Source organism: Phascolarctos cinereus, unplaced genomic scaffold, assembly GCF_003287225.1.
Source record: "Phascolarctos cinereus isolate Bilbo 61053 unplaced genomic scaffold, phaCin_HiC Scaffold_726;HRSCAF=1367, whole genome shotgun sequence".
Lineage (NCBI taxonomy): Eukaryota > Metazoa > Chordata > Mammalia > Diprotodontia > Phascolarctidae > Phascolarctos > Phascolarctos cinereus.
In genome coordinates, this window is record NW_027556098.1 from 193,993,830 (window position 1) to 194,010,225 (window position 16,396).

Sequence of the window (16,396 nt, forward strand, 5' to 3'; positions counted from 1 at the left end):
GTATTATTAATGCATGTTAGACTTTAAAAGTATGTCTTGTCTGTACATTTTTTTTTCACAGAGCTGGTTGTTAAATCTTTGTTGTTAAACAAACTGGTTTGCTAAACCTGGCTAGTCTGGTTTGTTTAAACTGTTGTTAAACTAGAACGCCCCTGGCTACGCCCAATGTGATATTAGTGGTGGAGGAGTGAAGCCTGCAGAGAAGGCAGTTTGGGACATTCAGTCCTCAACACCAGGGCTCTTCACTGTATTTGGCCAAGGGTGAAAGGGGACCAGACCAGTCAGAGCAGCAGACTCCAAGCTGTAGTACTCATTTAAAACTTAACTACCTATATATCTCTCCTATTGTATGTGTGTATAGGTAATGTGAAAAGCTGAAACCAAGCATAGCCACTGCCACAGAGACAAACACTTATATAACACTGTTATAACTGGTAGTATGCTACTCTTGCTGAGATGTTAAGGGGGCACTCATTACAATTTTACCTTGCCCTCCACTCAACTCCAAGAGACCTGGGAGAAGAGGAAGCAACTATTTTGGGAATGGATACTGGGAATGTCCTGCTTGATTTAACCCTTTGTTATTTAATTTGACTTGTATCTCAAGTAAATACCTTTTTTCTTTGAATCAACTGGTCCTTCGGTGAATATGGTAAAAGAATTATTGGTGGGGGCACATAAACTAATTTTGAGTGGAAACACACTTAACGCATGCCTGAACCTGGGGCTGTTTGGGCAGCAGCTACTCTTGTGATGTGAGAAAGGAATCACTCCAGTCTCTTCATAAGCCTACAGTAGAGCTGGTCTAATGTGCCAGAATGCCCGGAGACAATCATTATCACTGACCCTTCACTTTCCCAGGAAGGAGAAAGATAATCTTCCAAATCATGTAACTCACAGACCCAAGCCAAATATTGAAGTAGGATTAGGTGAGAAATGTACAGAATGTAAAGTCTAAATTAGAGCTGAGAGCCATAATTACAATTCATGCTGGCTAAGGGAGAGTTATGTTCTGATCTACATCAAGATACATGTACTAAGTAGGATGATTTCTAATCTGATACACAACAGCCTAAAGCTCTTGGGTTTGGTTTAGGACTTGTCTGACCCAGGTCTCCCTCCTAGGTACTTTTCTATCCCAATCTAGAATTTTTCTATTCCAATCTATCTGCTTGATATCACATAAATAAAGCTTTTAAACATAATCATTGCCCCCTAGAAAATATGACTATAGGTCATTTTTCCAAATGTCAGTGTCAGAGAAAGGGTCAGAGAATGTTTATGTTAAAAAGTTCTCTTATTTGTTATTTCTATTTTTCAAATATTTCACACCCTGTAAGGGGTAGTCTCCATTTGACTTTCTAAGCAGTAAGGGGAAGGGTTGATATTAATGCTTACTTTAGGGTATGCTGCCAAATGTACACATGCTGTACATTTGACCTACATTCTATGTGCCCCTATGGCTCCATCATATTTTTGTACTTAAATGATCTCAGATAATTTATAATTTTTCTTCTTTCCCCTCTAATTGTTTTGAACTCTATTAGAATAAATTACTATTTCTGTCATCCTAAGGTCCATTTAATAGATTCCCTCTTCCATTGGACATAAATGAGTCACAAGCCAACTGCCAAAGGGCCAAAGAAGAAATGGTCTGCATGTAGTGCTTGCATTTGAGCTCAGAACTAGAATCTAGTCTGTATTGGCAAACACGGAGTAGTGCTCTGACATACAGATAAATTTACCGTGGAGGATGATTTCCAATTTGATAGACAACCGCCAAAAGTCACTGGGTTTGAGCTAGGATGTGTCTGGCTTAAGTCTTCCTCATGGCCGTTTTTCCAGATGGCAGTCTTCCCAGAAATTGCAGACAAGTTCTGGGTGATTCCTGTGTCCTGGGGCAAAGGGGTCATATGTAGAGCCCATCTGAGTGCTTGGTAAGAGTAAGGATTGCCCATTGTGACCTTAGCTGAATGAGAATCTCTGTTCTGTTTAAAAAACAAAACAAAACAAAACAAACCCAAGCCCTCTTGATAGAATCTGCAGTACTCAACAGAGTAAAAGATGGCCTAGAACTTGATTCAGTTTTTAGGGACCACTGTCAGTAGGATCAGAACTTTCCAGAAGAACTCTAAATTAAACTGACAGGGTAGGGGTGCATGAAGGGGTGTGGGTTATAGGGCAGAAAGCAGGGGGGGAGATGTTACTTAAAAGAATGAAGGAAAAAGATGAGAAGATTTAAACAGTTCTTATAGATAGCCTATTCAGACTGCATGTGACCCAGGAAATTTACATACATCTTTAATATTGTAAAATGCGTGTTTATTAGTTGGGATAATCAACTTCAGCATAAGGAAGAATACCAAAATATGCATTTTATCAGGTTTCTTGGGTAGGGGTTACCCAAGAGCAGTGAGAAAATCCCTGAAAGTAGACTCAACTTATGAGTCTATGATACCATAGACTAAATTAAAATTGTGGTGGGCAGCTACGTGATGTAGTGTATACAGTACCTAGCCTGGAGTCAATCTTCCTGAGTTCAAATCTGGCCTCAGACACTTACTATCTGTGTGATCCTGGGTAAGTCACTTGACTTGCCTCAGTTTACCTCAGTTCCTCATTTGTAAAAGAAGCTGAAGAAGGAAATGGGAAACCACTCCAGTATCTTTGCCAAGAAAATCCCAAATGGGGTCACAAAGAGCCAGAGACGACTAAAATGACTGAATAACAAGAACACATAAAATTGTGGTGTTTGGAAAGTTCTTACAAGAGGTTTGAAATTTTTAACAAGCATTCTGGATAGCCAGTGGTTTCTGAGTATTGCAGGGATTGCAGAGAAGAGACTCAACATTTCTGGGTCAAAGGTTGATCCTTAAATGAGATAACACAGCTAGTAAGTGCCCAAGCAGGTGTTGAACTCAGGCCTCCTAACTCCAAGTCCGGCATTTCTTTTACCCTGCTCCGTAGCAGAACTGCTTCATTAAGAAATGACTTTAGAAGGACTCTCAGGCTTGCTCCTGAACAGAATTTAGCACTAATGTTTCTGCTATCACATCTGCTGTATGCATCTGCTTGTATTTTGAGGGATTGTCTTGGTCATTTTCTACATTTCAAACATTTCTACATTTCAAATTCTGCTAGTTAGTTGTTTCACTGAAGACTCCTCTGCTTCTGTTGAACCTCAGTTAATAACTGTGGGGTTGATAAACAATATAGCTTATTTTTTTAAAAATGTCTTCTTATTTTTAAAAAAAAAAGCAGAAACATGGAAGCTGGAAAGTCCTTGCAAACTGCTTTGATAACTATTGATTGAAATAGATAGTTCTGTGACCCCATCAATGAGGGCACTCCTTCCACTCATACAGATCTCATCTCATTCATGCTCACATCTTCTGGGACTCTAGTCCACGTCCTCTCATGAATGCTTCACAAAAGATCTACCAACATGTCAGAGTGTAGTGTGCTGAACAGATTCTCTTCCCTTTTATGGAGCCTTTCTCAATTACTGTGAATAAAACATTGAAAGGAACAAAAAAAGGGGGGGGAGTCAACAACTTGAAATAAAGAGGAGTAGAGGAGGATAAAGAAGAAAAAGGATAAGAGAATACAATAGAGGGAATCAAACAACCTTATTTTTGTATATGATCGTGGAGGAAATTTGTTGTTATTATTGCATCATTTCAGTCATGTCAACCTCTTTGTGACCCCATTTGGTGTTTTCTTGGCAAAGATACTGGAGCGGTTTACCATTTCCTTCTCTAGATCATTTTACAGATGAGGAACTGAGGGAAACAAGGTTAAGTGACTTGCCTGAAGTCACACAGCTAATAAATATTTGAGGTCACATTTGAACTCAAGATGATGAGTCTTCCTGACTCCAGACCCAGTGTGCTCTTTATTTTGCTTAAGTATGCATATTTATTACAAGAAATTTGTTTTTATTTTCTAACGAAGTTGGGTTAGGAGGGAGAGAAAACAGATTTCTGTTCTTTTTTTTTTCATAGAGTTGAAGGTGGAAGTAGCTATAGATGTGAAACTAATGTGAAACATGCATTTTCAGATGAAGTCATTGTATTATTAGTTTTGTGTTTTACTTTCTTACAACAGACCTCTCACCAAGTAGGAATAATCTGTAAATGTATGTAATGTAAAAACAAAACACATTAATAAAACTTTAAAAAAAAAATGAAGGGAAAAAAATAGCTGTGGGCACTTCATTAGTGCCCTCTGCTGGCACCAGTAGACGTTTCAGGTTCTTAGATCCGGGCACCTCCATTTAAACCCATTAATCCCAGAACTCCACCCCTTTGGGTTAGGACATAGTGAATCCACAGGGTTCAGCCAAAACCAGCCTAGCCTTCAGGATACAATGAGTTAAGTGGATTTCAGATTCCAAGCTCTCAGGTACTCTATAAATAATGCTCATTGACTAGAACATTTCTAGAACTGTGTCTACTTCCTGAGAGAAGTGTAGCCTTTAACCATTCCCTTGAGAATCTAGACAAAAAAAGGCTCAAGAAAAGTTACTGCTGGTGTAGAAATAAAGGTGGCTAGTTAGGTATCAGGTATTGCGTAGTTCTGGGTGGCCCCCTTTGAATTTAAGGTGCAACTACAGCCTGAGGTAAATAGTCATCTTCCATTTTCTTCAGCACTGTCTACAGGGCCTTCCTTCAGGAGAACCTTTTCAAACATCTTGTCTGAACAACTTCAGACAAGTGCAAACTAGGGTGAAATTGTAAGTGGAAATATTGCCCAACACGGCATTCCTTAGAAGTTATGGAGGTTAGCATATCTTTTATCCAGTTAATCAGACAGATAAAGCAGTAACTAAGAGTCTGGAGCCATGATAAACACCCCACAGTCAAATCTGCAATCAGAGCACCACCCGTGGGCCCTTTAGCACAGCAGTTTGTGGTGACCTAAAAGCCATTGCCATAGTTACTACAGAATAAAATGGGAGCCTTGTACGAGCTGCGTGAAATTCATCCTGGTTTCCTGTTGCCATTTGGAACCTATTGTTCCATTTAGGGGAATTTTGACATGTGTCTGTCAGGGTTGTATAACACTATGACCACAAGAAAAGCAACCTTTTTTAACTCAGGAATTATTGGGATTTAGAAGGCTGCTGAACAGAGGTGGTCTTAGAAGGGTATGTAAATGAATGCATAGGAAAATGAGAGGAAGATGGTGTCCATTGACTAGAATCCTGGGCTGAACTTCAGACTGGCAAGTAACAGATAAGTTCCAATCTCTCCGTTCCTTACTCCCCCCCCCCACCCATCGTAATGTGCAGATACTAATAAATATCAAATGAGAATACCTACAGTCATAGATCTTAGATCTATGTTGGAAGTTGGAAGACACTTCAGAGCCCACATAATCCAACTTACTCATTTTGTAGAGGAAGACACTGAGGATGAGAGAGATGAAGGTCAAAACTGAACTCATTCTTCCACCCCAAATCTCTCCTCTTTCTAAGTTCTCTATGGTTTGGGAAGGTTCTAACCTAGGTGTCATTCTTGATTCCTCACTCTCTTCCACTCCCCTCCCCCATATCCAATATGTTGCCAAGTCCTGTCAATTTTACCTTCTTTACCTTCCCTCTCTCTCTTCTGACACTGCCACCACCCCAAGGCAGACCCTCACCATCTCATACCCAAATTATTACAACGAACTTCTGGAGGATGTCCCTTCCTTTTCTCTCCCCACTCCAGTCCATGCTATGCTTAGCTAACAAAGTGATCTTCCCAAAGCACAGGTCTGACCATGTTACCCTCTTATTTAATTACACTCTAGTGGCTTCCTCTCACCTTCAGCATCAAATATAAAATCCTCTGTTTTTTAAAGCCCTTCATAAGTCAACCCCTTCCTACCTTTATAGCAATTCTATAATCCAGTGCCATTGTCCTCCTTGGTGTTCACACAAGACAATCCAATTCTCTCCCTCCTTAGCTCTGTCTTCCCTGGTTTCTCTTAAGTTCCAGCTAAAATCCCACCTTCTACAAGATATATTTCTTGCGTGTATACAGTTTTTTTCCATGCTGTCTCCTCCCATTAGAGATCCTTGAGAGCAGATACTACTTTGGGGTTTGAGGTTTTTTTTGTGGGGGTTTTGCCCTTCTTTGTATCTTCAGCACTTGGCCCAATGCCTAGACCACATTGGGCACTTATTAAAAGCTTGTTCATTTGATTTGTTGATTTGAAGTGACTTGTCCCAGATTGCAAAGTTTTTAACCAAAAGATTCAGGATTCAAATCCAAGTCCTCTGGCTCCAACTCATGTGTTCTCCAAGCTTCCCCCTACCTAAAGGCATTCTTCTAAAGGCAGTGCAATGAATTTCTCCTCAGCATTTTTAGAGGGATTCCTTTTACTCTTGAATGGTAACCCCTTCCATAGAACAAACTCTGATATCAGAGACAAAGCTAAAAGTATACCCAGTTTGGTGCCCTTCCTCTGTATCATTCCATCACCATGGCTCATTGGCTCCCATGCTGGACCTTTGGCTCACACTACTGACAGAATGCAAATGCTTTCCCCTCCTACCAAACTAGGTCTTCCCCTTTTTCAAAACTGCTTGAAACTTGCCTCCTCCAAGGAGACCAGACTTGGTTCCAAGAGGTACAAACTCCTTAGTGGTCATATACAGCTACCACCACTTCTATGGATGGGTAGATTTCTGATATCTTTCTGTTTGTGCTTCTCCTGCTTATCTAATTATATGTTATATACTATAAACAACACTGTAGTGTTAGGCTCACAGTTTCTTTGTCTAGATCTGTGATTTCATCAGTGTAAGGAGTTCCCAATAAGGAAAGTCTCTCTACCAAATCACATCAGCAATTGTTCTGTCCCTTTAATTAATTGTTCCATAGCTTAAGAGTTGCAGAAGGAAAAGAGAGGTTGAGTGATGTGCCCAGGATCATAAAAACAGTTTGAATCAGAGCTGGAACTTGAAACCAGGATTTCTTGACTCAGGGCAGCTTTCTAGCCACCAAACACTGCCTCTGTAATGCAAATAGTTAAAACTAAATTTCTGGTTAAATATAATCCAAAGAATTGTGAGGCTTAAATGAGACAGTGGATATAAACACTTTGATAGACAATTTGAAGCCTTAAGATGCTATATTAATGCATTATTATTATAGCCACCAGCTGCTCTGCTTCGTTGTGTCTCCATCATCATCAATCATCAGCGTCGGCATCAACATCATCATTATCCCTTTCCCTTCTCAGCTTCCTTTTGTGTATTGTCTTTCCCCATTATATCATAAGTTCCTCCAGGGCATAGACTGTCTTTCTTTTTTCAAATTTGTATCCTAGTATTTAGCACAGTGCCTGGCATATAGTAAGCTCTTAATAAATGTTTATCATATCATAACATTACCCCCAGTCCACTGAGCTCAAGCCACATTTATAGAGCAATACAGGGATGTGATGATAAATGAATGATGACCAAGCTCTCTGGGGGGAAAAGTGCACACACACTTTTAAATTTCATCTGCATTGTTAAAACTTTCTTAAGTCTAGGCAATTAACAAAACAATAAATAAAGCCTTGACTTAGAGCAATTGCCAATTTCTGAGTAAACGCACTGAAATTTAACAGTTGGCCTTCCTATGGCTTTCAGAGCTGGATCCAGCAATCTCTTCAGTATCATACTCTACATATGATTGCAACTTCACAGATCTGATGTGCCATCTGATTTATAAGGATTTATTCTTATATTAATACAGAGCAGAAGGTGGTCCTGCCTCAGTCCCAAGTGATAAGCTCTAGTAAGTAAAGATTTATAGCATCTTCCTGAGTATACCATATCAAATATGAATCTGAAATGGTCTTGAAATATTCAAAATAGAATTTGTATCACTTTCTATTTGGAAATGAAATTTTTAAAAAATGTATACTTCCTTCTTAAAAAGAAATTAGGCCACTTCATTTTTTCCTTTTTATTTAAAGCGATAAAGGAAAGTTGAAGGTTAAATGTCCCCATCTTCCCACAACCAAAAAAAATTCTATCTTGGTTACTAGAATATTCTGACTATGCCGCCCCTCCCCCCATCCCAATGTAGGGCTCTTAGTATTTGGTTCAATCAATATACAGTAGAAGCTGCCGTGCAGTCTTCTTCACATAATCTACAAAAATCAGAAAACTTTGGAGAAAGTTTTAGACTTAAATTGTAAGTAGCAGATGAATGTGAAAGAAATTCACACAAGTTTATGAATATATGCAGTGCCTAGTATATAGTAGATGCTTAATAAATGCTTGTTGCCTTAACTGCACGCTAAAGAGCCTACACAGATTGGACTCAGTTCAGAAAAAGAAAGTAGGAAAGGGGCCACTTTCATTTTCAATAAGGAAGAAAATATTCTTAGACACTTTTATGGGAAAATGGAGGGGGAAAGGAACAATTTTCTGAGAAGCTGACAAACTGATAAGAAATGAAGATTATGCTGTCCTTGGAAGAGTGTAATAACCAAACATAATATGAGAGTAATCAAGTTGTCTTCTGGTAAGGAGAAAAAGCAACCGGTCACAAGGGCTATTCTGTGAATGTTTTATTTAACCATTGACAGGCTTGTTCAAGAGACGTTTTGAGTGTATCATCATGATGCTTATTTGATCCATAGCGGCTAGGAATAAGATTCCACCTACACATGTACTGCTAAGTATCTTCCTACATACTCATGCCTAAATGACCTGTCGACATTGGGTGCATATGACAGAATAAACAATGGTCTACCTGCTTAGGATTGTGTGTGGGTGTTGGTACTTTAAACACAAATCTATGAAGTGCAAACTTTAAGTGGTGCAAAGATGACTCAGAAGTTTCAGAATGTGTAAATACAGTGCACAATCTAACTTACCACGTCACTGAAAGTTCACCCACAGTCAAATTAGTTTGGGTAGATGATCAGATTGTTTGGGTTACCAGGAAATACACTTAAGTTGCTGATCAGAACCTGGGTTCATATTTTAAAGACTGGCAAATGTGACACTAACATATCAGTTTTATGGGCCGGGAGGGAATTTCATAGCATTTTGTCTTTATGATCACATACAACCAGTATCATTTCCCCAATGCATGGTTTCTAGTTGGTTTTATGAAAAAGCTGCATCATAAGAAAATTTGAAGGGCCAACTCTGTTTTGAAGTAAAGACTATATTTGCTCATTAAAGAATGAGTAAGAACTTCAGAAGGTCTTATTCTGGGTAGATTGTACCAATTTAAAGAAACAAATCATCTGCTCTACCATGCAATAAACTGTTTTTAGATGCTTACTGAAGCATGAAAATTTATCAAGTCCAAAGGCATCAAGGGCTGAGAGAGGCATTCCCTTACTGAACACTACTTAGGGGAAAAATAAGCAAGCAAAAGAAGGATGCCAACAAGAAATTCTTCATAAGTGGATATTGAAATTGAAGCGAAGGGTTCATAGAACCATGGTCTTTAAGCTGGAAGGGGCCTCAAGGATCATGCTGGTGCAACCAAGTAAACAGGCACAGAGGGTTAAATAACTCTCCAAGGACTGAGAGTTCAGAGGCCCTCTAAAATTTAGCACTCTCTCCACCGCACCATACTAGTGTTCTCAACATGTACATTATTATTCACATGAATTGAAATAGAAGGGGAAAATTTTTTTTTAATGCAAATGCAACAAAATGTCTTAATTCTTGGTTAAAGAAAGTGTTTATTTGGCATGTTAGAAGACTCAACCTTCAACATTTTGGGGTGAACATTTTAAATGTAAATCTTCTAAGCTAATGAATACTTATTCTCTGCCCCGCCCCCCTTCTTTTAGAGGCCAGGTAAGAGTGAGTAAAAAAAGACTAAGGGAAGATAAGAGGATTTAAATGCTTTGTTACGATATATATAGCACATCCAAGAAAAGGCAGAGGCAAAGCCTTTAAAATTCTTAGCTTTATCTCTTCCCCATTGTGAAGTGTTGGCAACCTTATAAATCCACTAAATGAGTAAATGGCTTGGTTTAAAAATTAGTACATTAAAAAAACTTTTAGAAAATAGTATTCTACTTTTTGACACTTCAAAAAATTTCAGTAATAATGAAGATAGTTTTAATCAGATGCCCATAAATTGATAAAGTTTAAATGAAACAGATTTCCTAAATTTCTCACATGCACAGGTGGGACATACCCTGATCTTTAGTTAAGCGGCAGCTACCATCTTTGGTCATATGCTTCAAGCTGTTGTAAATACCAAATGTTTGCCAAATTCTTGCTAACTTTAGCTATTTCCTACTTAATGAATCTGTATCCTTTAGCAAAGAGGGCTGCTAGTTTGTTACAGCAGTGCCTTAATGGAATGATTCACTTCTGAAGACGTAGGTGCAGTGTTCAAATGAAATCATGACCAAAATCAGTCTAGCAGCAAAACTACTCAACAGAATTTACTGAATCCCCATGGTCAGCAAAGGCCTATACTAGGAAATATAAAGTCTGTTGAATTTTTTTTAAAGGAATCAATCTCTAGATACCATGAAACTTACTGCTTAGAATGATAGATGTTAAACAGATAACTAGGAGTTGGAAAGGCCATTTAGTGAAAAATAGTTTGTCTTAAAAGCTAGAAATACATGAAATGCTAAAACTTTTTTTTAAACTACCACAGGAAGCAAATGTGCTCCTGGCCATCCTCATTCTTTTCATCAAGTGGACAGGCTCAATAAGTCACAGAGCTACAAACTTCACATGGTAAAGCATCATATATCGGGGCACTAACCCTCTTGAGTTGTGATACTGAAGTAACCAATAGAATTTGTTTGGAGAAAATATCCTACAACATAGTGAACTTGCTAAGACAACTGAATCATATTTACAATTCAAATAAAAATATATATTATATGCTTTAATATATAGCAAATTTAATACATTAGTGTTTACAAAATAAAAATTATATTTTACTGAAATTTTTCTTGTGAGGTGTTCTCCTCATCATTACTTGAAAGATTAGCAAACGATGCTAACCAATCATACATATATATGTATTCAAAGATGAAGTCTTTTGGTCCATGCACATCTTTTGATCACAGGCACTGTGACAAATATTGGAGGGAAGATTACTGCATCTTTAAAAAAAAATCTGTTGCTTACTGTCTATAAACTTGAACAATAATATTCAGGGTTTTTTTTTGTAATCTCACAAAATCTCTCAAAACATATTAGAATACATGAAACGTTTCATGAAACTACTCAGATACTAACCAGTGCTATGGCTAATATTAAAAACTGAAGAAACAATCTATTTAAATCCTACTTATACTATTTCCACAAACAGTGAACAAAGACAACCATATCTTCAACCTCAAACCAGCAACAAAGTTGAAGCATACATAAAAAGCTTGGCCAATGGTCAAAACACCACATACAGTACAATGAACCATTTAGGGAGGAAAAACCACCTTTTAATAATAGAAAAGTTGTTGACTGGTGTTTCCACTATAAAGCTGTTCCACAAATCAAAAGTGATAAAACAATTATACACATTTACAGTGATTAGGAACTACAGTGCAGACACCTCATTTAACACTGGGCTGACAAATTTTAGTATGACATACATGATGACTGAGTAATTGTTACATATCTACAATGCAGAACTCAACTAGAGACAGAAAAGGTGCATTTTGTGGAGCATGTCACCTTCTCAACCAACAGTTAAGTTACTTTGTAACAACATAGAGATCTGCCTATTACCAACGCCCTTGTTACTATCTCTTAAACCAATAGAGAAAGTATGTTTTGGAAAAAGCCCCATTTGCATCATGGGGGAAGGATTCAAATGTGAAATTCTTACATAGATAGGCATATATATGTTCTAAGCATGTGAATATGCTACATATATATACACATACATACATGTATGTATATATACACATATATATGCATGCCAAAAGCCTTACATTAAACAGTGGAAATTAAAAACAGAAACGCATTCAAGCTATTATTACTCTCAGGGGAAAAAAGCATTTGAAGAGATGAAATGTGTACCAAAAACTAACTTGCAAAATAAATAACAAATTCAGGTATCAACTAAAAGCACATGTAGAAAAGAATGTCTGCACAGTGTCTCCAGTGATTGGTAAAAACATAGCATCATTTGGGCATGAGGGCACCTCCTATTGGCATCTAGTCTCTCACATCCACCTCTGCAGGCAGAGAAAGAATTTCAAGATACAGAGGAAAGTTGTTTCAGTAATGGTATAATGGATCTGGCCATTATCCATCATATCTTTATCACCTTCTGGATGAACTCCTTCTATGATCCACATTAGTGCTCTGAAACATCCATACTGAAACCAGGCCGTTTGCACATCAGTCTATCTGTCTCAAGTTTTCTGTCCAAGAAAGATATTCCAATCTTTTTTTTTTAATGCCTTAATGGTTAAGCTATGCAAAGGCCAAATGTTGTAGGTCATGTCCACACGGCAGCCACCATATTGATGTTTCTGGCTTTTCCCTAGTACTTAATTAATATTTAAAAGTATACTGATGAAACCGGTAAAATGACATTACATTAATAAATGTCATATATATATATACACATATATATCTCCTCCAAAACAAGTTTGGCTTTATCAAAGGTAATAGCCACTCAAACTTCATTAAAATATGAAGTACTTGTTTTCTATTTTCTCAAATAAAGTAAACTTGCTGTTTACCTGTCACTTTAATTATCTTTCTTTCCTACAATTTCATAGACTTCTTAATTCTGATGTATAACAATCATATTTATGCTAGATACATTTAAAGTAGACATTGAAATTTCAAGTAAAATAAATTGTATCCACATCTACTGGACTGAATACATGTCTCAACACCTAGAGTTTACTTTTATAAGTTATACAAATACATTTTACATTCTTAAATAATGGATGCCTACAATATTAATTTGTAAGCATCCCCACATGATGAAACAACTTATACAGGAATGTGTATTTACCGATATTACTGTTCTAGATTGTGATGTTTTTGCTATCCCTTCTCCCCCCACCCTCCCCACTCAGTTTCCACAGACTAATGTACCAGTCCTTAAGCTTTGGCTATGAAATCTGTTTGACTTGAATGAGGCAACATTGGTTATTAAGGCTTGGTTTTGTATTGTAGCTTTATCCTCAGATCTGATGCCATTTTTTTTCAAGGTACAATGAGAGAATCATGGCTATCTTGTATCTTCAGGCTCTGTTTTTATGACTTTCCTTTCTAAGTTAAAAGCTGAGTGAGGAAAATCTTTTAAGATCCCAAGGCTTTCTGTGTGAAAATGGAAACAAAGAAAGATGTTATGAGTATTGGGATTGATGAATTATACAATAACTATATACACAAATTTTAGGAAAGAATACAAATGCTTATATCAGGATCATCATGAAAAATACAATTTAATAACAGTTGTTCATATGGCACTTTAAAGTTCAATGGATCACTGATTTAAGTCAAGCCTAACACCCTCATTCTACAGATGTGGAAATTGAGGACCAGAAAGATTAAGTGTCTTTGCCCAAGGACATCAAGGTAAAAAGGAGCAGAGGTGGAATTTTACTCCAAACCCTCTAATCTCAAATTCAGCCTCACTATTCCCAGTGTAAAATTTTATACACATTTTATACACACGGTCCCATGAAAGCATCATTACTACCCTGCAGGGGTAGGTATCCTCACTTTACAGATGAGAAAGTTCAGTAATTTGCCCAGGGCCACAAACGTGGAGAGTGTGAGAGGTGGCATTTAAACCTGGGTTAGCCAGACTCCAACTTCAACACTCTACCCAATCCATCATGCTGTCTGTCTAACCCATGATCTCTTTTAATTCTCTAACAGGTTATTTTCTTTAAAAAAAATAATACAAGACATAATAAAATTGAAGGGTAACATAGAATTACAAAAAGTTTCTGGTCAAAAAACATATTGGAAAGGTTGAAAATATTGTGAGAGGAAAAGCTTTTGCCCAATGAAATACAGGAACATTTTTTTTTTTTGGCTAGGCAATGGGGTTAAGTGATTTGCCCAGGGTCACACAGCTACTAAGTGTCCTCCTGACTCCAGGGCCCATGCTCTATCCACTACGCCACCTAGTTGCTCCAAAATACAGGAATATTTAAAAGATTTTCCTAAATACACAACATAAAGGTGAAGGATCTAGAGAGGCCTCTCCTTCCTTTACTAATTAAAAAGCAAACCTAACAATGAAGCATTCTATGGAATAATATATGCATAACACACTTCACATTTTACACAAAGATAAAATGAAATCTTCAATTTAGTACTTAAGGCTATTTTTGTTTTGGCTTACCAAGTATCCTAGAAATCCTAGCAGAAACTAACAGCTCTACCCTAAAATCATAGAACTCACCTTACAGAGTTTTCTGGTATATACAGGGGCTTCCCAACTGGTCCAGTAGCTCCTCTACTTTGCTTTCTATCAAGCCCTTAGTACAATTACTTCTATGCAACAAGTATAGAAGTACATATCTATATGGATGCAAGATGTACCTAACCAAAGATATGTGAACTGTTCCTATTTAGAAAGTTTTCACAGAATGGGAATTAGGGCAAAATGTTGAGGAAAAAAAAAAAGAAGTCCTTTAAAGAAAGCAGTATCATTCTCAAATCTGGTGGAATCCATGAGGGTAACCAGGACAGAGTTTTACTCTCCACAATTTCCTTATGGCATTCCCAGACTCTTATTAAGTGACTTGCTTCCCCTCCCTCCAAAAAAAAAAAAAAAAGAAAAAATTATGAACAGAAATCACAGCATGCAGAATTAATTAGGGCTTTCAGCCTTACCGATATCTGCTTATAGTAGAGGGTACTGAAAGTAAATGGCTGACTATCAACAGCACACCATACAGGTATACTTAACTTTAAGGAACATGGATATTCCTGACAAGTTAGGTGTAACTCTTAATTCTGTCCTCTTAAGCATATTCCCATTCCCTCATTAAGTCACATAATAATTGCCATGTTATGATTTTTCTGAACCTCAGTTTCTTCATCTGTGATATTAAGTGTTGGAGTAGGCCAGCTGACCTAAATTTAATTTGCAATTGAACTAGATACTTTCTCTTTTTCTGATGGATCTTCAGTGCAGTGGTTTCAACTGCTATTTTAACTGTTTCCCCTCACTAAATAGTCAATAAACTCTGATATGTAAACAAACACTTACGCGTACTATCATTAACTAGCAATTGCTAATTAAATAAAATTTGGTACTATTAATATCCCCTTTTTATTAATCTGCTTGGGAAGTTTAAATTCTTGTATACTGAGTTTTTTAACATACAGACACACATGTAAGTGTAGTCAATTCCATACCACTTTAAAGTTATGATTCACATAAGCAGAATAATTTATTTTTGACTGGCTCTGTGATTTCATCAATACAGGGAGCTCCAGGTTAACAATTCCCTCTCAACGCAAGTCAGCACCATTTCAGCAATTTGACATATTAGAGAGTGTCACCAGAGGCTCTGAAAGTTTAAGTGATTCTTAACCCCAGGCTTCCTAACTCTAAGACTTGCTCTCTATCTACTATTGCCTCTAAAGATATAACATTAAAAAAAAAGATATAACATAAAAAAAAATATAACATTAAAAATAATGAAATTAATGGTTAGCTTATCTATTTACATAACCATCACCAGAGAGCAGCTGCAACAACACATGAAAACTGTAACCTGCCGTGTCCTAAAATCATGTGTCTGCTATATATGGGCCCTTAATTTGGAAATGCCAATATGCAATAATGTTTTATTATACTCGACAGATTTCCAAAAATAAAAAAAATAGCAAAAAATCGTGTGATACTTTGAGGCACAATTCTAGCAAAAACTTAAGAGATAAGTGAAGTTCTTTCTCATCATATAGCCTGCAGTCTTACCCGATGATTGAGACTTGGCCTCATTAGTGGAATAAAGTCTGCTCAGCTCCCCATCCATCACAAAATGTGGAGGCTGTCTATTTTGTAAACTGGACATTCGGAGATTCAAGGGTCTTTCTCCTACTGAAAAAAGAAAACAAACTACATTAAAATTATATTAGACAAAGCCAGGATTCTTTACATTAAAAAAAGGTTTTAAGAATGAGAAGTAATGTTTAGAGCTACAGCAGTTTTGCTTTTTTTTTTTTAAGAAAAAAAGGAGCACCAGAAACTTTTTGACAGTGGTTGAGAAAAAAATCATAATTGTTTAAAAGGGGGGGAGGGAATCAAGTTCATGGAGCACAGATAACTTAAGAGCTAGAAGAAAATTTAGAAGCCACTAGACCAAAACTGGGCAGGCAGGTGGTGGAGTGGATAGAGCGCCAGCCGTAGAGTTTAAATCTGACCTCAGATACTTTGTAGCTGCGTGACCCTGGGCAAGTCACTTAACTCTGTTTGCTTCAGTT

At 37.2% G+C, this 16,396-nt stretch overlaps 1 protein-coding gene across 7 annotated transcripts in view; it reads right to left on the reverse strand.

The window, feature by feature from the left end:
* Nucleotides 1-11,399: 11,399 nt before the first annotated feature.
* NAB1 (NGFI-A binding protein 1) overlaps nt 11,400-16,396 on the reverse strand; it is a 59,697-nt gene continuing 54,700 nt past the window's right edge. For 3 of the 7 annotated variants that reach the window (XM_078146925.1, XM_078146924.1, XM_078146922.1), the window contains 2 exons: nt 15,891-16,010; nt 11,400-13,264 (listed from right to left, as the gene is read on the reverse strand). In XM_078146925.1, the coding sequence (XP_078003051.1) occupies nt 13,176-13,264; nt 15,891-16,010 (209 nt within the window). In that variant the 3' untranslated portion in view covers nt 11,400-13,175. Of the gene's footprint in view, nt 13,265-15,890; nt 16,014-16,396 lie in introns of all 7 variants that reach the window. The other 4 variants (XM_020993582.2, XM_020993581.2, XM_078146921.1 and 1 more) reach the window with 2 other exon arrangements.